Below are 24,438 nucleotides of genomic sequence, written 5' to 3'. Positions count from 1 at the left end.
TTAAGCCTTATGCCCCGTACACACGGTCGGACATTGATCGGACATTCCAAGTTTTTAGAGTCCATTTTGTTTGAAAGAACAACAGCATGGTTGCTAATAATCTGACAATACTGTATGCATTATAGCTATCTATCCAGCAGGTGGCACTGCAGCGTTATAAGGGGTATTCTGTGGTCAGTGTTAATTTTGGCAGCAAATCTCGATTTAGTCTAATGCCCCGTACACACGGTCGGACATTGATCGGACATTCCGACAACAAAATCCATGGATTTTTTCCGACGGATGTTGGCTCAAACTTGTCTTGCATACACACGGTCACACAAAGTCTTCGGAAAATCCGATCGTTCTGAACGCAGTGACGTAAAACACGTACGTCGGGACTATAAACGGGGCAGTGGTCAATAGCTTTCATCTCTTTATTTATTCTGAGCATGCGTGGCACTTTGTGCGTCGGATTTGTGTACACACGATTGGAATTTCCGACAACGGATTTTGTTGTCGGAAAATTTTATAGCCTGCTCTCAAACTTTGTGTGTCGGAAAATCCGATGGAAAATGTGTGATGGAGCCCACACACGGTCGGAATTTCCGACAACAAGGTCCTATCACACATTTTCCATTGGAAAATCCGACCGTGTGTACGGGGCATAAGTCGTATTTTAGTCATCTGAATTGTTTTGGTTTTAGTCATATTTTAGTAGACCAAAATAGTATTAATTTAGTCGATGAAAGTATTTTAGTTGACGAAATTAACACTGCTGATCACCCCCACTCTAGTATAAAAAAAAAAAAATTAAAAATCCAATATCTATAAAAGACGCTATAATTTGCACACAAACCCAAAAATGTACACTTATTAGGATTTTTTTTTTGTTTACCAACAATATGTAGCAGAATACATATTGGCCTAAATTGATGAAGAAATTTGATTTTTTTTTTTATGGGATTTGTTTTATAGCAGAAAGTAAAAAATCTTTTTTTTTTTTTCCCTCAAAATCGTCGTACTTCTTTTGGTTCTAGTGCAAAGAATAAAAAAAAACAAAAAATGCAGAGGTGATCAAATAGCACCAAAAGAAAGCTCTATTTATTGGGAAAAAAAGGACACAAACTTTATTTGGGTGCAGGGTCGCACGAACGCTCAATTGTCTGGTCGGGAAGAAAGGTAAACCTTCCGGAGGTGAAGTGGTTAAACCCATCGATCACTGGGGTCTCCATGCTTCTCTATGCAATGCGGACAGATCATGGCTGGTGGGAGGGGCCAGTAGGGTGCTGTACATAGCTTCCTGTAAAAAATCACAGCGCCCTGTACTACTCTCAAGAGCCCTGGTGCACGCAATGGGCTGGCTCTTGGGAGGAGTTATGCAAATATCAATAATGCCTTAGTGCAGTGATGGTGAACCTTGTTACCCCAGATGTTTTGGAACTACATTTCCTATGATGCTCCACTACACTGCTGAGTGCATGAGCATCATGGGAAATGTAGTTCCAAAACATCTGGGGTGCCAAGGTTCGCCATCACTGCCTTAGTGGGCGAGTGTGAGTCTAGAGAAGTGGGCGTTCCCAAGCAGCGTGCGTTGGCATACAAACCACCCTAGGTAATGCCCACATGTAATGCTGAGCTCCCATGATTGGAAGAACTGAAAATCTAGTGAATGAAATGGGGGGGGGACCAGGGACCAGTCAGGATGGAGGATGAAGGGTGCCCCCGGTTGCCCATGTGACGGTAGCCTTATTTTCAACCAATGAGCAAGCAGGATAACCTAGCCTGTGTGCACTCTAGTAAACCGTACTGCACTAGAGCAAGACTTGTCCAACACTGACCCCGCCTCCTTCCCCGCGTTCGCTCCTCCGCTTCCGCAGAGCGATTTGCAGCATAGATTGCATGTAATGCTGTGATTGAAATAGCGAAATGACCCGACGTGTGGAAGCAGAAATAATCCAGGATGACAGTGGCGATTTGTGATTTGTGAATTTACGCGCGACAGCGGGGAAAGGTTATGGTTACAATAATAACATCCTACCTATCTCTGCTTTAACGATCCCCATGGACGGCTTCTGTTGCTAGAGTCACAGATAACACGATCAACAAATAAATGAATAGGTCACAAAACTGTCTTTTCTTTCACAGATTGAGAACGATTTGATTTGTTAAGGGCATGTCCTCATGACATTGTTTTAGTTTTAGTTGTATTTTAGTCATCTGAATTGTTTTAGTTTTAGTCGTATTTAGTCATCTGAACAGTTTTAGTCGTATTTTAGTCATCTGAATTGTTTTAGTCGTATTTTAGTCATCTGAATTGTTTTAGTCGTATTTTAGTCATCTGAATTGTTTTAGTTTTAGTCGTATTTAGTCATCTGAACTGTTTTAGTCGTATTTTAGTCATCTGAATTGTTTTAGTTGCATTTTAGTAGACTAAAATAGTATTAATTTAGTCGATAAAAGTATTTTAGTTGACGAAATTAACACTGCTGATCACCCCCCACTCTAGTATAAAAAAAAAAAAAATCCAATATGAACATGGCTAGTCCATGTAAGCTCCATTCGCACTTGTACGACTTGTCATGCGAGTCACATGGCAAGTCGCACCCCATGTTTTTCAGTGACAGCCGTTCAAATATGTGCGACTTCAAGTCACATCGACTTTAAAAAGGGTTCCTGCACTACTTTGGGCCCACTTGAGTGCCGTAGACTGCAATGTAAACCCCTCAAAAGTTGCACAAAAGTCGCACCTGAATGTTATACAGACGATAGTGGTGCATTATAATTGGTCAAAGCTAAAAGTTGCATTCAAGTCGCACCCATCCAAAGTGGCATCAAAGTTGCACTCCAAAGTCACGCGACTTTGGAGTCATACACGTGTGAATGGAACCTTAAGGCTGGGTTCACACATGTGTGGTGCGATTTCCAGAGAAAAAGCAGCTGTTCAGCGGTGCTGTTGTATCTGCGGATCAGCTGAGCAGGGAGAGAGAGAAGTTGTAGTGAGGAGGGGGGAGAGAATTGCCTGTTCACAATGGAACGCATCTGCGAATCAGATGCATTCCCATAAAAGATTATGTGCCTGCAATTCGCACCGCACTGCCTAGAAAATGCACACTTTTTTGGGCAATGCGGAGTGCGAATGCAACGCACATATGTGAACCAAACTGATTGAAATAGATTTTAAAATGTTCTGCAAATCGGATGCGTTCAAACCGCATCCAATTCGCATAGGTGCGAACCCAGCTTAAAGGGTAACAGTCACGGCTCAGACTCCATTCACAACTCCAAAGTTGCACCGACTTTGGACGGCAACTTGGATACGACTTTGGCTTTGACCAGTGATAATGGACAACTGTTGCACACAAGTTGCATTGTATAACATTCAGGTACGAATTTCATGCGACTTTTGAGGATTAACATTGAAGTCTATGGCACTCAAGTTGCATGAAAATCAGACCAAAGTAGTGCCTGAACTACTTTCAAGTTGCTGCAACTTTAAGTGGCACATATATGACTGGTTATCATTGGAAAACATGGGGAATGACTCATGTGACTTTGATGTTCAAAGTTGCACAAGTGTGAATGGAGTCTTAGTTCAATTTTTTTTTTCTATGCTTGCATGCATCTTTTGTTGTATTATTCACACAGTATCTTGATTTTACATGTATAGATTTAATATAGAGGGCACCAATTAAACTGGTTTTACAAGGCATTCTGACCGATAAAATGCAAGGTCCACTTATACTGTCAGGACCCCCTTCCTTTAAAAATTCATCTAGTGGTAGTTGTTCCAAAATTTACCTGTAAAGAAAAAGTTAGGATTTATACTTCCCTTACCAGCCCCCCCCCCATTTTACACTTGCAGCCCCTAGGTGTGGGGGGGGGGGGGGGGTGACGTCTCCTTCTGGCTAGATCCTGGGAAATACCAAGCCATCAAAGTTTGGGGAGCAGACGCTCAATGGACTGGATTGTCTTCTGTGAGATTTCACCTGCTCTGCATTCAACGGGATTTTTCCCGGATGGTGACATCACACCCAGCGATGCGGAAGACTAGGATAGAGAAAGTATCAAATGCTTTTTACACACACACACAGATCAGCCATGACATTATGACCACCCACCATAACCCATTGAGGCATGGACTCCACTAGACCTCTAAAGGGATGCTGTGATAATCGGACACCAAGCCATCAACTGCAAATCCTACAAGTCCCGTAGGTTGCAAGATGGGGCCTCCATGGATTGGACTTGTTTTCCAGCACAATCCTACAAAATGCTCTATTGGATTGAGATCTGGAGAATTTGGAAGCCAACACCTCAAACGTGTGTTCCTCAAACCATTCTTGAAGTCATGAGACTGGCCACCTTCCTCCATTGCTCTGTGGTCCAGTTCATGTGCCCATTGTAAGTGCTTTCGGCTGTGGACACAGATCAGCATGGGCACCTTGACCAGGGTGCGACTACACAGCCCCATACACAAACCAGTGGCGGCTGGTGCTCCATTTTTTTTTTTTTTTGGAGAGGTTGGCAAACAAACCCCTCAATCGACCCACCACCAGCCCCACTCGGCCGCCCCATTTGCCCGATCGGCAGCCCCGCTCACCCCTTACCACATCCAGGTGCCGGGCGGCTTCCCCAGCTTCTCCTCCCGGCCAATCCGGTCTCAGGACCCACTTCCTATCCTGATTGGCTGGGAGGAGAAGCAGGAAGACAATAGTGAATGTTGATTTGCTATTGTCACAAGCGGGTGGGCTCCGGGCGCAGTAATTTGAGCCCACTCTTTTTGAAGCCAATTAAACCCCCTGGCTCTAATCCCGTGCTTCACAAAAAAAAAAACAAAAAAAACCCATAGCACGCTATGCATCTGGTCCCCTGCATGGAGATTAGGGGTCGGGCCCATAGAGATTAGGGGGGCTGCGCCCCTTATAGATGGGCCGTTGCAACAAACTGATGCACTGTGTTTTCTGACACCTTTCTATAGGAACCAGCATTATTTTTTTCAGCAATTTGACCTACAGTAGCTCTTCTATTGGATCGGACTATACAAGGCAGCCTCCTCTCCCCATGTGAATCAATGAGCCTTGGCCACCCAAAACCCTTATATCAGTTTTCCTTCCTCGGACAGCTTTTGGCCGGTCCTGACCAATGCAGACCAGGAACATCCCACAAGAGCTGCATTTTTGTGGATGCTCTGCCCCAGTCGTCTAGCCATTAAAAATTTGGCCCTTGTCAAAATTGCTCAATTCCTTGCATTTGCCCATTTTTTATGCTTTCAACACATTAAACTTCAACAACAAGTTGGGTTTTTGTTGACAGAAATGATCACAAAAAGTGACAATTTTCATTGGGGTGAGGACAACAGGCATCTGACAATCTTGGAACTGCGGCACTGAAACAGAGGGAAGTTAAGAGACATAGGCCCTTGGAGAGGAAAAAAAAAAAAAAAACACAACACACACACGTCTCTTGTAGAGAAACCCTTGGCTGTTTACCAGACACTTTACCATAGGTTGCGGTAATATAACACAAATTTGAACGGACCTGCAGGGTTTTTGTTGCATGCTGGGCACTGTTCAAATAAATGCCACCACACTTACCGAATGCATTAAATGGGTGGTACAATACATATGTTCAAGTTCAATGCAGTAGTGTTAACGGGGCCCTTACTGGGTGCTCTGTGTAGCAGGATTTTAAGTGTAGGAGCTAATGGATTTGGCCCATGGGCTTTGCCCTGAATGGAGGCTTGCCCTGGAGGCCAGCAGATTAAGCAAACATGCCCTCTGTGATCCACCAATGAGGCCAGTTCCATTAAATTAGATTACGATCCCTGTGCCAAAAAAAATATTTTCTCTATCTGGGCAAACCTCTGTCAATAATCTATTTTCGTCAGTGCCTTATGCCGCGTACACACGGTCGGACTTTCTGGGAAGCTAGGTCCGACGTACCTGCCGCCAGACTTCCGCCGGACTTTCTGAACGGACGGACTTGCCTACACACGACCGGACTTTCCGGAATCCGGTCTTTGACGGACTTCCGCCGGACTTTCAGAATGAACGGACTTTCCCACACACGGACAAGTCCGTTCATTTTGAACGTGACTCTGGTACGACGGGACTAGAAAAGGAAGCCAATCTCGCTGCTTTTATCAGCGAGATTGAAACCTTGCGAGCCCCGTCGCAGGCATCCCAGGCCCTTAGGTCTGGTATGGAACTGCAAGGGGAACCCCCTACGCCGAAAAACCGGCGTGGGGGTCCCCCCAAAAATCCATACCAGACCCCGATCTGAGCACGCAGCCCGGCCGGTGAGGAAAGGGGGTGGGGACGAGCGAGCGCCCCCCCCCCCGAACCGTACCAGGCCGCATGCCCTCAACATGGGGGGTGCTTTGGGGGAGGGGGCGCCCTGCGGGGCCCCCCCACCACAAAGCACCTTGTCCCCATGTTGATGAGGACAAGGGCCTCTTCTCGACAACTCTGGCCATTGGTTGTCGGGGTCTGCAGGCGGGGGGCTTATCGGAATCCGGGAGCCCCTTTAATAAGAGGGCCCCCCACCCTATGTGAATGAGTATGGGGTACATGGTACCCCTACCCATTCACCTAGGGAAAGTGTCAATTAAACACACTACATAGGTTTTTAAAATAATTTATTAAACAGCTCCGGGGGGGGGGGGGGGTCTTCTTCTTCAGTCCGGCGGAGTTACGACGTAAAGATTTGAAGAAGTTTCAAATCTAAAGTACGTCGGATGTCCGACCGAAAAGGTCCGTCAGAAGTCCGATGGAGACCACACACGGTCGGATTGTCGGCCGGATTTGGTCCGGCGGACTTTTGTAGCGGAAAAGTCCGACCGTGTGTACACGGCATTAGAGTTCCAGTGACCCCTATTTCCCCAATTTTTCATCCCTGGTGTCACATAACAAAACAAAATCTCCCTGAGGGAGCAATAAAGACCCCACACATCACCAAAACCTTCCCAACTTCCTTCAAAGCCAATATAACATGTTCTGGATGGAGTCAGACTTTAAATAGAGACGACCATATGAAAAATTGTTCTTATAGGATCTAGTAACTTTTGAACAGATCTAGACAGAGCTTAGAACCAAATTCTGAGGATCATCTGCAACTGGAGTTTCGTTTTTGATGAGGTGGGTTCAACAGTTCTGCACAAGGGGTGGGTGGGAGGGTCGGCTGCCCTGGGCGCAGTGGTTTACTGGGGGTGCCTCTCTTCTGTTGCAAGGCTGACGGCAGTAGTGACAGCGGCAGGGATTTTGACAAACAAGTGACTGCTGGGTGTAGGATCCCCCAAAGCTTGCACATCATGAGCGGGGGAGGGGCAGCAGTTTGGAATCTCTGCCCTGGATGACCTGATGACCTTGTCCCGGCACTGCTGCACATATAAAAAAAAAAAAAAAAAAAAAAAAAAAAAAAAGGTATGATGGGGCAGCAGCATTTCTTAGGAGTGCCCTCGGGAGAGTGATAATTTGAGTTCTGCACGTCTAAAGACCTTGTTTTTATGTCCTCTGACGTCTCCTGCACCAAGCTACATTCATCATAAAGCGCAAAGAAAGGTTCACTGACAACCAATGAAGATCCAAAACTGATCAGATGATTAAAAAGGCAGAAACGCTTACACAGCCCTCAACTTTTAGGCCTATGGCACTCACTATCTATAGGACACATGCAGGCAAGCTTCAATAAGGTTTTCAAAATGCTTGAAATATTCACTTTGATAATAAATGATGATAATAAATAAATTAAAAACAAGACAAGTTAAATTTTTGATTTTTTTTTAATTTGGCATTTGTTATTTGCATTTATATTAAGCAAAGTGCATCTTTTAAATTTTTCTCGTTTATACACATTGCACAATACATAAATAATGAGGCTTATAAAACGTCTTTTATATTTACAAGTAATAATATATTTATATATAACATAAAATACATTTCTTTAATAAATCTGATTTTTTTTTTCTTTTTTTTAAAGAGTCCGTTTTTGTTTCTGTTTTTTTTTTTCTTTTGCCTTTTTGTTTTTTTTCAAAGCACTACATTGCTTTAAGTTCCAAAGAGTGCTTACCCTCTTGTTCATCTAAATTTCGTTATCTAGAAAAATAGCTTATGTTTAAACATGCTCATTGAGCAATAACCAATGTTAACGTGTCATACGCCACGTATGATATATAGAAGAAAAAAAAAAGGTTCTCTGTGCATAACTTGTACCTTAAAAAAAAAAAAAGGAGGAAAATTATTGAGCAAATACTGTATGTTTCAGATACATAGCCGCAGATGGAACCGAGTTCAGAGGTTGCCTCCCAGAGGCTTCCAGTTTGGACCAATGTGTATGAGAAGGTCAACTTGCGAAGAGCATCAGGTTTGTGGTTTGCAGCTTTTTGTGGCCTGCTAGGCTCCATTCAAACACACATTGGTTTGGCTCCCAACCTGGCTGCCTTAAACCCACCCAAATACGATGATATTTCAGCTTTGTGTGGTTTGGGCAAGCTGAACTACTTCTTGGCTTGACTTCTACTCTTGGGGTCTCCAGAGCAGAGAGATCTCCACCAGAATGTTCTTTCCTTCCTCAACGGATGGACATTACAAGGTCAAATGATGGAAACCACAACCCCTTAGATGGATTCTTCATAATGCAGCTACGAGTGGGCAACACCTTCAATATGGCCTTATTGGAAGAACCAGAGTCACAAATATGTTGGGGAAAGTCAAGATTTGATTCTGTTGGAGATATAAGAAGCCAATAGGTGGATCCAACCCACCAGTGCCCACTTAAGATGTAAATAGCGGCTTTGGTTGGAATTTGCTGTATGGCAAAGGGCACATTCAGAGTGTTTATGCACTGCGCCTCAGTGCCCATTGTAAAAAGCTTTAAAATAAATCTGATATTTTTTACCACAATTATCACAGAACTAGAATTTAGAAATTGTGCATTCAAGGCCCCCTGCAGCCAATGAGAGAGCCAGAAATAGCATATATTCACAATCTTAAGATCACCATATTTCTGAGTTTTCTCCTTAAAAACGGACAATGAGAAGCCACAGTACAAAAAAAACACTTTGTTGCCACTGAAAGTTCCAATACTCACTGGCAGTCACGGAATAGTAAAAAAAAAAAAAAAAAAAAAAAAAAAAAAAAGGGGGGGGGGAGAAAAAAAAAAAAGAAGTTTAAACAATACTTTTTGCACAGCGCAGGCGCTTATTCAGGAAAACATATCCCTAAACCATTGACCACTGCGGCTCTTGAATATCATATAGGTATACATTTACATTAGACATACATAAAGTGAATTTGTCAGTCTGTGAGCTATTTTTTTTTTTTCTTAGAAAAGTCAGCTTTTTTTTTATTGCATTGGCTTATTTAAAACAACAAACCACATGCACTGCCCCTTTTTTAAAAAAAATTGTGTTTGACAATCTGCATTATGAGGGTGGGAGAGGGGGGTCGGTTAGGCAGTTCGGCAGTTTTTGGTTTGGTCTTTGTCAAAAATGAAGCACAATCACTACACTCCAGACTCAAGCACATATTTCTCTGTACATCTTGAGTGCAACATCAGCAAGGCTGTGCCAAACAAGCCATGGCAAAGGCAAAATTCACCAGTCCTGAAGAGGAGATGCGTGGGCCTTGCTTTGACAGCTAAATCTTCCACCTTTATGGTAGCCCTTGACTCTGGGTTTTTAGATGATTTCAACCACATCCACAAAATCAGACTTAAAAGAACAAGTGCACTTTACGTAAAAAAACAAAAAAAAAATTTTTTTTAAATAGTTATGTTGTCCCTCAAACATGGCCAACTCAATGCATGCAGCTGCGGAATTTCAGTGCATGCCTTCAACAAAGTGCCTAGAACCATGTATAGAAGGAGGGAAAAAAAAATAAAAATAAAAAAAAAAAGAAGGGGGGGGGGGGGGGGGAGAGGTGCTCAGGGGGAAGAAAAAAAAAATGGAATAGTGACCACTGTATCCATATATCTTTCTTTCTCTAGAAGACATTATCAACAAATGAAATGACAGTTGAGCTGATATGGCCCTTGAGGATCCACAACTCACAGAAGAATGAGAAAGACAGGAAAAAAAAAAAAAAAAAAAAAAGAAGTGTGAAGTCATATTTGAAAACCTGCTTGGCTTGTCTTGCTAAAGCTGGCCAGGTTTGAATCTCGGCCGGTTCTGTAGGACAGGCAGAGATTCGAACTATGTATGGGCAGGCTGAATGTACCCAACTTGGGTACAACCAGTCTATTGTATTTTTTATAGCAATAATCACCGTGTTCTCCCAGTCGGGACGGCTCCCCCCCCACTAGGAGAACACAACAGCTCCATGGGAGGGATTCCTCCAACACTGACTGTGTTGATTGGGGGGGGAGGGAGAGAAATGGAGCGATCGGTTCATCTATGGGGTTTTAAAAGTGCACTCCTTCCTTCATGTCTGTTCTGTGTGCAAGAGTTTACGGACTATAGTAAAAGGTCACCACAGGACTTAAAAGGCCACCTTGATGCGAAGAGCATTGAGATGCAGTAGTCAATAACAGCCAATCGGAGAAAAGCTTTCATTATGCAGCTTCCTCTTGAGTTTTTAGGCCAATGTACGATTGGTCACTAAAGGTTACGGCAACTCACGCTCTTGAAGTGGACGTAAACCCTCCTATAGTTTTTAGCCAAAGAAGCTGCCATCTTGGCCTCTGTTTGATCTCCAACTGCCGTGATGCTGCACGTGATCAGTTATGACACCAGCCATTGGATGGTTTGACAGTTCAGTTGAGAGCACAACAAATGTGACAGTTACATTCCCGACAAATGACGGGAATGTAACTTTTTTTTTGAAACTGTTAAAAATCGAAGGGTTTACTTCCACTTCAAGTACATGCACCGCATTGAAGGTGGCCGGTGTAGGACCAAATGGTGGACATCTCTAGCTGCTGCCCAACCTCAGCCTCCCAAGCCTGCCCCCACATACAGCTTTATCCATTGTTATGGCGGTTTGCCTTTCTGTACCCAAACATCCTAGAGAAGGTAGAGCAGGGGGATTCACCTCTATACTGTAGAAAAATAAATACTGATGTCTCTCCCCATGCTTTAAATAAAATATGTTGCAATGAGACAGGACAACGTCACATGAGGGGGGGGACCTGTCCTTCACCCCCGCCCCCCCCAACCTACCGACCTCATTCACACTTGTCAGAAAAGTTTAAAAAGAAAAAAAAAAAAAAAAAAAAAAAAAGAGAAGAATCAAATCCTTGACATAAGCCATTTCTCAAAAACAAACACAAATATCTGTGGAGGGGAGGGGGGGAGAGGGAGTATGCACAAAGAAGAAAGCACTCGGAAGGAAATTTTAGCAGCAAGTAGTAAAGTCCCGAAGTCCACTTGTTTCCGAGTCATCGGTTATTGAATATCACCTCTAACCAGCAGGGACAACTACTGATAAACTGTCTCGTGTAGCACTGTCCCCAGCCTTTCACAAAGCTTATCTGTACAGTGTAGCCAGTCCAGGGCTGTTGCATAAACTCATGGTCGTTGGGCCTTTGCAAACTGTAAGCCTTCTCATAGTCAAAAGCTTTGATGGAGAATCCGGGAAACACTTTATGGACCAATAACGTCCTAGAATCGGGGTTGTCCAGTGTGGCCGACTTGATGAAAATGGGATAGCTGCTGCGGTTGTAAACCCAGACGCCGTCCACTTCCTTGGTGAGCTGGATGCCATAGCCGATTTTGCTGCGCACTTTTTGCACCAGCTGGCTTCTGTTGTCCGAGTTCAGTTGTCCTATGCAGAAGCCATTCCCCTGAGGTAGATCATAAAAGATATCCAGGGAAGGTTCTTGGACAGAATACAAACGACCCACCCGCGTTTTTTCTTCCCAGTACGCTACCACGCACCAATGGGACGGGTCCCCAGACTCCTGAAGAAGTTGGGAATCTGCAAAGAGAAGACAAAGAAACATCAAGATTTGAGCTTGATCTACATCATAGCAAACAAATGTGGAGCAATTGGTACAAATATTAAAGAAGATGTATTTACATTACTGAAAAATCCATGTTGAATACCCTAGGAGACCAAGTGCATGTAGCCCTTTCCTATTGCCATAACCATTTTTGCAACAGTGCCACCCAAAAGGCCAAGGAGAGTTACTGCAGACAAAACAACCAAAAATGTTTTAGGACTTTGGCATTAACCTTCAACCAAGCAATTCATTTGAGCCTTTCAAAGTAATGGAGAGCGATATAGAGCAGGGGGTCTTCAAACTTTCTAACCAAAAAGGGCCAGTTTACGGTTCTTCAAACTTTAAAAGGTAGCTGAACAGTGGCCAGTGGGAGTAGAAAATATCCTGGTATCAGTGGGATAGTTGTTCTATCCTTGGTGTTAGTGGGAAGAATAGTGCCCCATCATTGGTTTAAAAGGGGGAACAATAGTGCCCCATTGGTGTCATTAGAAGGAATAGTGCCCCATTGGTGTCATTAGAAGGAATAGTGCCCCATCATTGGTGTTAGAGCAATAGTGTCCAGTTATTGGTTTCAGTGGCAGTAATTCTGATAAAAGGTAAGCAAAGAGCCAGTTTGGACATCACTGATATAGAGAACACCATTGCCAATCTCCCAAAAATGCTTCCCTATACTTTGGGGTTGACTAAAAGGCAAATAGACTCTGCAAGTGCAAATGCTCCGGAACTAAGGCTGGCCATAGACCGTTCATATCGCGGCCAGTTCAGCAGGAACCGGATGAGATTCAAACCGTGCATGGGCAGGCTAACTGTCGATTGATCAACTTGAGTACAACCAGCCTGCCAGATTTACTTGCAATCATCGCTACTGGCTGCTATAGCCGCTAGCAGTAATCATGGTCTTCTCCCGGCAGGATCGGCTTCCCCTGCCTGGGGGAAGCCAATAATAAAAAAGAGCAGAAGCAGATCTACAAGGCCATCCCTCTGCTCACTCAGTTCTCTCCTGATTGGCTCCCACCGCCTGTCCCGAGTGTAGTTTTACAAATCCAGGCACTCAAAATGCATGCGATATATAACTTTATTTTATTTATTTTTACCTGCCCCCAAAAGGTCAGCTTTAAGCATCGCTATGTGCGCAGACCGTTGGAATGAATGGGAGTAAATGAGACGCTGCAATTTTTTTTTTGTTTTTTTCACGACTGCGTGGAGGCTTTGTAATAAAGTAAGCGGCTTGAGTAACAATCTCTACCCAGCTCATCAATCTGTGGTTTTGTGGCGTTGCAGGGTGGGGACCGGAAGTCTTGCACTGAAGCATTAATTGTATTTTTCTGCTAAACAATCGCAACTGCCACCCACCACTGCTCGCAAAAGGGAGTTTGTTTGTACTGACAGCACACCTCCCAGGCACATCTATGAGGGGGGCGGGGGGGATTGGTACAACAGGACAAAAAAAAAAAAAAAAAAAAAAAAAAAAAAGGGAAGAAGAGTTTGCATAAATAGCTACAAAAACCCTTATTAAAACAGCGTCTCTTGGTGGAATGGAGGGGGAGGAGGGGAGGGCATGAGTCACGACCGTCAATTTAATTCCATATCATTAGCTTTGAAAGAAAAAAAAACTTTTTCCAGAAGTTAGAAATCCAGTAAACTGATCTTCCAAGTTTTTTTTTTTTTTAATGTGCGGGAAAGGAGGGAGAAAATTCTATCAGGGAGGAGGAGGTGGTGTACCAAATTCCATGTAAAAAAAAAATAAAATAAAATATAAAATAAATAAAAAACCCTCTAGGTGTGCTTGGTTGCTCGCGTTTCCCCCTTTCATGGTGCCTCACAATACTTTGCTCAAATATCTCTATCCAACTGAAACCTGGTACCAAAAAAAGGCAGCTAGCTGGGGGGGGGGGGGGTTTAGATTAAAAAAAAAAAAAAAAAAAAGAAGAGGGGGGGGGGGGGGGGCGGTGAGGGAAGTTAGGAAACCGATCAAATTACCTTTCACCTAACCTCTGCAAACTACAGTACGTTCATGCAGAAACTCAGAAAAGTATTTGTTGAAAAGGAAGGAGGGGGGGGGGGGTGAGCAATCAAAAAAAAAACTTTGGCGGAGCAAAACCATTACAGACGTTTTACAGAAAAGTAAAACAAAAAAAAAAAAAAAAAAAAAAAAAAAAAAAGCAAAAAAGATTTTCATTTAAGTGGAAAAGGTTTTTTTTTTTTTTTTTTTTTATTTCGGAGTTTGCATCGAGAAACTTTTTAAAACATGTATACACACACGAAGAAGGAGAATCTTGACTCCCAATACATTTTTTTTTTTTTCAGAAACTAATAAAGAAAAAAAAAAGAAAAAAATGAAGGTCAGGAAACATCTGTAAAATGAAGCTCTGTAGCCACCCTGTTGCGTGAAAGAAAATCCTCAAGACTGCATTTTTCCCTTTCATCTCAAGAGCCCCGCCAGTACACCCAGCAATTTTAAGACAGACGTCAGTAAAGAGACGTTTCTCAGATTATGGTAATTACCTAGCCCAAATAAATTGCAGGCTTGGTGAGTAGAGCTACTCTCCGCTTAACCCCTTCGTTGGCTGAGAGGCGTCTCCTGGCCCCTCCCAGCAGAAAAAAAAAAAAAAAAAGAAAAAAATATGGGAAGAAGGAGAAGGAGAAGAAGTCGTCTACGGTTGGAAATGGGGAAAAAAAAAAAAAAAATAGCCACGGCAAGGTTTGAGTGGTCCAAGATGACATTTCTAGAGCACGAGCCCCAGGCTTGGTTTGCGTTTTTATGCCCTGGGGAGGGGGGGAGCGGGAGCAGACGCCCCCTGCTGTCATAAGGAACAAAAGCACAGAATGAGAGGACCAATTTACAAAGATCTTTTGAATGAAAAGGCAAAGGGTTTTTGGAACTTGGGTACCTTGATCTTCATACCAAACTGGATTATTTTTAAATTGAGCAAATTACAAAATAAAATTAAAAAAAAATAAAAAATACAGAACTGAAGTTAAACATTTACATCCCATATGATTTACCTGCATTTCTATTGCGTCAAAATTTTGAGGCCGTAAAATGACCCTGTCAATTGGTCAGCAAGAAAGATGCTAACCGGTGAAGAAAGTAGCATTACACATGTTGGCCCGTTTGCCAACTTTACTCTGTAGCAGAGCTCCCTGACACTGATCCAGTTGGACCCCTCCATTGGTCAAATAGGCCTATAACAAATAAAACAAACAATAAATCTATAAACCATGATGGGACTGTTGATCCTGCCTGAAATCCAGTGCCGTCTTGTGCACATAGGGAATGTAGAAGAGCATGTCTACACACTGGCCACTGTGGTTTTCGCCTGCTGACCCCCGTTCATTTCAGGACTCAAAAGTGATGTAGGGGATCACCATAAGGAACCACAGTGGCCAGTGGGTAGACATGCTCTTCTACATTCCCAGTGTGCACAAGACTGCACTGGAATTTCAGGCAGGATCAACAGACCCATCATGGCTATAGATCTATTGTTTTGTTGGGGGGCAGTGCTGAGACAAGATCATCCAGTGCCCAAGGCAAAGATGTCAAATTAACCCCCCCTTTCAAAATGTGTAAGCTTATGGAGTAGAAGGGGAGAGAGCACAGACCGCACCTCCTCTTACTCCTCTCAGCCTTATAGTAGAAGGAACTTGCAGCGCCCCCATCCCTACAATACACGCTGTGCCCAGGGCAGGTGCCCCTTCTGCCCCACAAGCCAGCACTGGATTTCTGGCAGGATCAACATGTATATATTTCTCCCAGTTGGTAAATGGTATAAAAACACCAGCTACAAAGGAATGAAAAAAAAAAAAAAAAAAAAAAAAAAAACAGACTTTACACTATTTTCAATGGTATATTTAATAGGCCAGAAGGGGGCAAATAGACATGGATTGTTTGAGCTTACATACACTAAGAAAAAATTTAAAAAAATTAAAAAAAAAACGTCCTTAGGGCAGCGAAAAAGGTCCAGAGAATGAACTTTGGGAAGTTAGTAAAAGTAAATATGAGAGACCTCATATTCAAAAGGAAGAAGATATTTATTTTTTGACTCGGCACAACTTGTATACTACAAACTCTTACATTAAAGCTTCGGTGGAACGTTTGAAGAGTAGCAATAGATAGAAATTAGATTTTTTTTTTTCTTTTACCCCCTTTTTTGTTTATTTTTATTTCCTTTTTTCTACACCAACATGAAAGAGTCCCTTCCAGGAAAGACGAAGGGGGGGGGGGAGAGAGAGAGAGCTAGACAAGTCTTGTGTGTTTGTGTATGCGTTCGTGAATACCACATAACAGGCCGCTCACTGCCTCATACAAAGGCCCATTTAATTGGCAGTGTGTATAAAACGGACCATCCTGGCTTGCGATGAACGGATCCAGTTATGGGAAGTACGGCTCGAGTTCATGAATGAATCTTACCAGCTTCTTCAATGACATCGAGCTCCAAAGGAGTTTTTTTTTTTTTTTTTTTCTTCTTGAAATTTTTTATTTTTTTTAAAAGGTAATTTGCCAAACTTATTAATGGTTTCAAGCCAAGGTACACTATAAAATATGTCGACTAAGTTCCGTTTTAAGGGACAGCGGTGTTGACGGGATGTCTAGTCATTAAATCTATAACAATGATGGGACTGTGATTTGTTTCCTTAAGGAAAATATACTCTTAGTTATATATTAACATACAGCTATAATTTATATCTGGCTGGGCGTTTGTGGGGTCGGATGTTTAAAGGAGGCAGAAAGGGGAAAAAAAAAAAAAAAAAAAAAAAAGGACCAGGCAGCAGTAGGCACCACTTTTAAAGAACTACAAACTTTCATTTCACATGTATTTTTCTCCAAAAAAATAAATAAATAAATAAAAGGAGAAGAAGAATTTGGTCTGCTACCTGTGGAAATTTAATCAGGTCTGGGCCTACCTGAAAGGTTTTGTACAAATGCATTTAGGCTCCATTCACACTTTTCCCCCATGTTTTCCAAACGATAATTAATCATATAAGTGCGACTTAAAGTTGCAGCAACTTCAAAGTAGTTCATGCTCATGTCAACTATTTTGGTCCGACTTTCATGCAACTTGATGACCACGAGTACAACAACAATTGTCCATTATCACTGGTCACAGTTCTTGGGGCACAGTGCTGTCCACCCAGTTGTGTGACAACAGCGAATTAATATTTGCTATGGTCTTCCTGCTTCTCCTCCCGGCCAATCAGGAAGCGGGTCTTAAGACCCCATTGAATGAGAGAAGTGACCGAATCGGTTGGGAACAGAAGCAGGGTGGAAGTTGCCGAGGAGCAGACGCAGGGTGAAGCTGCCCACGACCTGGATGGGGTAAGTGCGGGGTTGGTAGGTGGACGGATGTCCGAACACGGGGAAGGGAGGGTCGTTTGCCGATTTCATAAAGAACCATTAATAGCCTTATAATGCATAAGATAATATGATTCCTCTACCACAGTTACGCATATAAGTACCAAATAAGACCTCATAGGGCAACGTGGGGAGAGCTTTTAAATAAAGGTGATGCCCTTGGTTGAAATCAAACCATCAGGTTAGATTTTGGTCAATCATTTATATCTAATCATGGCTATCTACGGCGGTCAGTTTGTGAAGAACCTCTCTGTATGGCACGAAAACAGATACAATTCATGGGGGAAATAGAAAAAGGACCGAGCCATTCATTCATGCTCCAAGGACATATAAAAGGCCATAAAATGAACCTATTCACCTTCTCTCTAAATGTTACCATTCCTTTTGCTGCTGCCACACAGGAAAAAAAAAAAATATATAAAAAGAGAAAAACAAAAATCTTGTCTGACTGACTCCAGTGGTTGGGGGGGGGGGGGGGGAGAGAAAAAAAAATCCCCAGCCCAGAATGGAGTCTCATCAGCCATGCAAATTATAGAGTGTCCTTTGTAGGCTGGAGTTAAAGCTTAGCTTAATAGCAAAATGCCTTAGAGGAAGGGTGGGTTTTTTTCTAGGGAGGCCAAAACCCATTCACATTGTATTATTTACAGTGTGCGATGCTTAGTGTTTGTTTAACCCTTTTATGTCAGAGTGCAGCCTCGGGCAAGAAGCCGATTTCCCTATTAAGACATCTTTCAGGATCTGACACAAGATATATTTGTGCCTGCAAGTCACAAAACATCTGAGCTAGTGCTGCACTGGCGATCTCTCGATTGCCCACATGTGCAATTAAAAACGCCTGCTTTGCGGCACAACAATTTTATTGCGTATACGTGCCATATGAGCGCTCACGGACAGCATTACGATGTTCAAAATCAGCTGCGTTGTGGGAAGTAGTATTTTTTTCCCAAACAATTGGTTGGGTACAACAGCTTCTCTCAGTGACTGAATACAGAAAATGGATCTGGTGACCCCCTTCACCCTCCAAGCTCTTCATTTGGCTTTTCCCATTAACCAATTCCTCTTATTTTTGGGATATGTGATTGAACGAAAAGACTATACTTTGTTGTTGGATACTGATTTGGTTGAAGGGCTTTTTAAAATTTGGTCTTTTATCACCATAACCTGTATGGTTATACTTTCCTGGTTGGGTCCAAAACCCTACTCCATAGAAGCCATGGTTTCCATATGTGTCATTGATAATCACCAAATAAAAAACTGCTGTATTAGGCTAGATTTGCACTATACTCCCAGTAGATTTGGATTTGTCTTCGGCCACTGGGTCGTAAAAAGGTACGATTTAGATGATTCTGCAAATTGTCCTAAAACGAGGAATGATCCTCTTATTTTTGGGATATGTGATGGAACGAAACACGTGAATACCTTCTGTTCTAGGAAGAGTCTAAAATGCTACACACCAATTTGATTGGAGGTCTTTTCAATTCCTTTAGTGTAGTCTCCAAACTGCGGCCTTTTGCCTGCTTTTATCCGGCCCTTGGGGCACCATTTCATCTACAGATACCAACAATGGGGCATAATTCTCCCCCACTGACCCCAATGAAGGGGCCTCCCAATTACACCAATAATGGGGCAAAATTCCTCCCAATGACACCAAAGATGGGGCATTGTTTTTTCCCCACTGTCATCTGGACCTTTTCTACGCCTTGGCCATAGTCAAGTCCCCCAAAAGTCTGAAGGACAGTAAACTGGCTCTTTGTTTAGAAAGTTGTGAGACCCCTGCTTTAGTCTCCTATTTTTTTTTTTTTTAAATAATCTAACAAAAAGACCCAAAATAGAAACCACACGGAGGCCATACAACAAAAACAAACTGTAGCACATTATAATGCATTCCTCAGAGACCAAGCTAATGGCGGTGCCGGCGTCAAAGATGGCCGCTGTATATACTGTAAAGGTTACTCATAGTCGTATATTTAAAAATAAATAAAGAAGAAGAATGAACTCTAGAGCAAAATGAGGGAGGAAAAACAAAATGGAGGAATACTAAAAAGGAAAAACAAATTTTTTTTTTTTTTTTTTTATTGCGGTGCTCAGCCTGCGGTTAAACTCTTTCATACGGAAAGGAGACTCTGTTGTACCTCAAATCTAAATAAGCAGTAAAATGTATATTATTGTGCCAGTGTGGTTAGTTGTTTAAAGACAATTTCAGCATATAAAAAGGCCCTCAAAGTACAAACTGTCTGCACTAAAAAATGCATGGTAACCTCAATTTCTGCAAAAGACAAGAACTGGAAAATGCTAATGTAAAATTGGCTCTTTTGGGAACTTTCAGCTTCCTGGTCTGAACAACGGATAGAGAAGTCATTAAAAGAAAGGGGAAAGAAAAAAGAAAAAAGAAAAAACACGATAGACCTAGTATTTGGCTGCTACAGGTACCCAATGTTTCTTCTACAAAATTGAAATAAATAAGGCTTACAGATGACATTACGGGTTGATTTACTACTAAAACTGGAGAGTACAAAATCTGGTGCAGCTCTGCATGGTAGCCAATCAGCTTCTAACTTCAGCTTGTTCAATTAAGCTTTGACAAAAAACCTGGAAGACGATTGATTTATATGCAGAGCTGCACCAGATTCAGCATTCTCCAGTTTTGGTAAATCAACCATTACATGTCTACAAATGGTCCTCCAACTTGTCATGAAAAGAAAGCAGAGCCCTACGTTGGCAAAACTTTGTCAACTTTCTCAACTCAACGCAGGGTTTTTGGCCTTTCACTAGATCACTTAGATGTTTAGGGTTCTGAGGATGTAGTTTGGTTTTTTTTAGTTGAGTCGTTAGGTTGAACAAGGAGAAGCCTTTTATCAACTTAATTCTATATAGGCATCAGATGCACTTTGCATTGGTTTAGAGCAGTGGTCTCCAAACTGTGGCCCTTTGTTTGCCTTTATTCAGCCCTTGGGGCACCATTCCTCTCAATGACACCAACAATTACCATTTCCCCCCACTGATACAAACAATGGGGCACTACTCCTCCAGCTAATACCAAAAATGGGGCGCTAGTCCTCCCATTAAAACCAACGATGGGGTTGGTTTACTCCTACTGACAGCAGGGCATTATCTACTCTCACCAGCCACAGTCTGGGCCCCCTAAAGCCTGAAGGACAGTAAGCTGAGCCTTTGTTTAGAAGGTCTGGAGACCCCTGGTTTAGAGGAACCCAACCTGCAACCCCAATTGTCAAGCCATTGAAGCATGAACCCAAAGCAGGCGCCTGCTTATCCCCCCGTGGGATGTATAATAAAAACAGTTTGCATGCGTGGACATTTTGTAGCATTTTTACTGGATTCCACTGCTGGATCTGATGAGTAGATAAAAAAAAAAAAAAAAAAAGAAAAAAAAAAAAAAGGGAAGATAAAACCTTTTTATTTCCCTCCCTCACTTTTGTCTTTGTACTGTCGTCCTTGTGTTTCACACTGCAATCCTAGGCCATCATACCATTCCAGTACTTAGTAGAAGAGAAAGAAAAACACACAAACATCACCAGCAGCCGCAGCCAGGTTGGAGACAGTGTGCAGACTGAAAAAGTTAATCATTACTTCTGTCTGCCTTCATAATCTAATCATGTCTCCTCAGCACATGCTAAACTCACATCTCACGCACACAAATACTTTCTGCCTGGAAAACTACAGACGCATGTGTTAGATAGGAGAAGGAAAAAAAAAAACAAAACAAAACAAAAAAAACAAAAAACCAAACACAAAAAAAGTCGGTGTGATTTACACTCTGCATCGCCTTTGGTGTAAATGACACCATAAACCATGTGGAAAGGAAGGACTCAGTCCAAATCAGGGAAAACTGTAAAAAGTTTACAAATTACGTTTCAGGCCAAAATTGACCCAAAGCTTATTTTTAGCTTTGCTTGGTTGCCAGTGCCAATAAACTGGTTTCCTATACCTTTGAGTTGAAACTGAATTCTAGTGGATATGTAGTGGACATATCTTGCCCTCCAACTGTAACGACCATTACAAAGACAAAATACTGGTGTCATGATGCAGAATCAACCCAAAATTTGCGATCATTTCAATTGTGTAACCTAAAGCTTATACTTTGGGATAGAAGAAGCCAAGATTTGTTAACTGATGTAAATTCAAACCATGGTGCAAAAAAAAAAAAAAATTAGGCTTCTGAAAAAAGTGTTGATGTGTACAGGTAGTAATAAGTAACCTAGAATGTACATTTCTATTGAACGTCTATCATCTATGTTGAGAAAAGCCATCACAGAATTCAGCATGGAGGAAGCAACATCAAGGGCCACTCACATGCTTCAAGAATTGCCCTGTGCCTGAGTTATTCCTGAGACACCACAACCAGGTCAGAGACACTGTAGAAGGCTGATAAATGTCTACTCAGCCAACGTATACTTCATAACATGAGCTTGAAGAACCAAGCTTGTTGGCCAATGTAAATTCAACCCCTGGCACCAAAAAATAGGTTTCTGAAAAAATTGGGGACATTTTAGTGCAAAGAAAAAAAAAAAAAAAAAAAAAAAAAAAAGTCTTGACAGTGTACAGCTAGTAAGAAGTCACCTAGAATGTACATTTCCATTGAACATCCATCATCAGCAATACTAAGGGCCACTCGCATGCACCAAGAATTGCTCTGTGCCTGAGGGGGGCAATAACCTCTTATTAAAACAGTAATATTCCCGAGACACCACAACCAGGTCAGAAACCACACTGTAGAAGGCTGATAAATGTCTAACCAGCTAAGACGTCAGTAGCGAGGTTAAAGTACAACCAGTGAGCTGGGTAATATGCTCTATTGAACTTTTCCAGTCTGCTAGATTAACGTAACTCAGGACAACTTTTATAAATGGAGATCGCCGCCCATGATAGGGGTGTTACACTACCACCATAAAACAGTCATTCCTGGTTGCAAAACCGCAATGTAGACTATCAGGTCGTAATGACTTCCTATAACTACAGGCAAGGCTGCACAAAGGCTAAATGTTGGAAGGCAAAAGATGAATCAGGATCTGTCAAGACCTTATCGAGCAGGTTAAATTGTCATCCGCATGACACAGATGAAATCACAGTGACAAGAGTTACAGTGGAGACATCATTGTCAAATACTGGCAGGCGATCAGCGGCAGACGCTATTGAAGGAGCCCATCTATGAACAAAGAATTGATGACATCACTCAGACAGGCACTGTTGACCGCATGACTACCTGAATATTTCTCTTGCCCACAAAGTAATGAGTGACAGGTGCACCGAAATTCTAGGCCTCCAACACATTTCAGCTTACAACTCAAATCATGTTCAATAGCTTTAAAGATCCAAGGTTTTAATGGCATCAGGTCTAAACCTCACGTGAAGCATATTGGGGTCCACATTTTTCATGGCACATCCAAATTTTTGCTCCATGAAGTGAAATGAACATTAGGCAGTACATTACTTGCCTAATTCAAGCGTATTAGGTTTCCTTCCCCCTTCTCTATTAGCAGATACAAAGAAAACCTAGGCAAGCGACTGTTCTAAGACACAAGGGTTTAATTATACAAATAAGAACAAAAGAAACTGGAGCAGCTGCCCACTGCAACCAATCAGATCCAAGCTGCTATTTCCCCAGTGCAGATAAGAAAGTAAAAACCAATTGGCTATCTGTGGGCAGCCATCCTATTGTTTGTAGAATCTCGTTTTATAGAGGAGCTGCCAATGTTTTCCATTGTGTGGGGGCTAACTGGACTCTCACAATGGCAACAATATGGTACACCAACACAAATGGAGACACAAATACAACCGAGAGCTTGTTGTATCTCAGGAACAAAAACCCAGCCTCATAATCTCCTTGCAGTAAGGTTACTAGGTTAAATAGGCTCTTTTCTTATCCAAGGCACGTGGTCTCCGGTTGAACTCCATTATCCCATCAATAGTCTTGCAGAGCAGCAAACAGTCTCTACTAGCAGGCAGCTCTTGCCTTCGAAAAGAAAATGAACATGCATTGAACATGGGGGTCTGTTGTGCTTTTGTACTAGCATCAACCACCCTGGCATGACTTGAAAAGGATACAACCTATTTATACAGGATGAAATGTCACTTGTATTGGTTCAGAGTTACTGATTTCTGCAAAATACATCTGAAAAACAGGCATATTTCAAGCAAAATATTAACCCACCACAAAAAAGAAAAAAAAAAAAAAAAAGGCCTTGGGTGAACAATCATATTTTACACTAACCAGCTTTTAATTACAGAATGGGGATTTGGAATTGTGGAATGTCTAGAGGTAGAACAGGAAGGCCTTAAAAGGGACCAAAGTGAAATCTAAGAGAATAAGGCCTACACATCCTCCAGGAACCGCTCAAAAAAAAAAAACATTAATAGGGAGCACACAAAATGGCTTCCACGACCACAGACAAAAAAAAAAAAAAAAAAAAGATAAAAAAAGATAAAGTTCATAGTGATCATACATACCCTTATAGACAAACACAAAAAGATAAAAAAAGATAAAGTTCATAGTGATCATACATACCCTTATAGACAAACACCGCAACGGAAATATAGAAGGAATGCACAACCTATAGTAAAATCATGCTGTTCTGCCCAAGATTTTGTAAGCACTAGGAATCTTTGGCAAGCTTCAGATACATCAACAAGGATGTTATATGCACACAACACCAATGAATTACATTTCTACCAGGATTTCCTATAGATCCTTTAGAAAATGGCTGCCTTAAAAAAACTATACTAGAATAGCGCAGGTGAAAAGGCTAAAAGGCAGTGCAAACCATTAGAAAAAAAAAAAAAAAAAAGGAGAAGTTTACTTTTTATAAGTTAAACCCAAGATAATGACATTGGGTGGGGATCCGTGTGAGAGCAGAGCCGCCAAAACCAAAATTAGCTGCTGCCAGCAAACTCCTTGGCCCCGTTGCTTAGGGAAGGAAGAAAAAGTCATGAATTCTTCAACTGAGGAAAAAGGAGAAAACTTTTTGTTGTTGCTGTAGAGGCTCACCCACAAATCGTGTATTATGTTAAAATCAAACAATGAATCCATCTGCATACTTTTTCGACTGACTTTGAAATCAACCAAAGAAGCCCAAACCCTAGAGGCCACAGTTGGCTACCACCAGAAGCCCAAACCCTAGAGGCCACAGTTGGCTACCACCAGAAGCCCA

The 24,438-nt window shown here is 42.1% G+C and overlaps 1 protein-coding gene across 1 annotated transcript in view; it reads right to left on the bottom strand.

The window, feature by feature from the left end:
- Positions 1 to 7,743: 7,743 nt before the first annotated feature.
- Positions 7,744 to 24,438, bottom strand: part of SMAD7 (SMAD family member 7) — a 41,309-nt gene continuing 24,614 nt past the window's right edge. The window contains exon 4 of the mRNA XM_073619250.1: positions 7,744 to 11,894. Within this exon, the coding sequence (XP_073475351.1) occupies positions 11,356 to 11,894 (539 nt within the window). The 3' untranslated portion in view covers positions 7,744 to 11,355. The remainder of the gene's footprint in view (positions 11,895 to 24,438) is intronic.

Source organism: Aquarana catesbeiana, linkage group LG01 (assembly GCF_042186555.1).
Source record: "Aquarana catesbeiana isolate 2022-GZ linkage group LG01, ASM4218655v1, whole genome shotgun sequence".
NCBI classification, from domain to species: Eukaryota; Metazoa; Chordata; class Amphibia; order Anura; family Ranidae; genus Aquarana; species Aquarana catesbeiana.
This window is presented reverse-complemented; position numbering and strand designations above follow the sequence as displayed.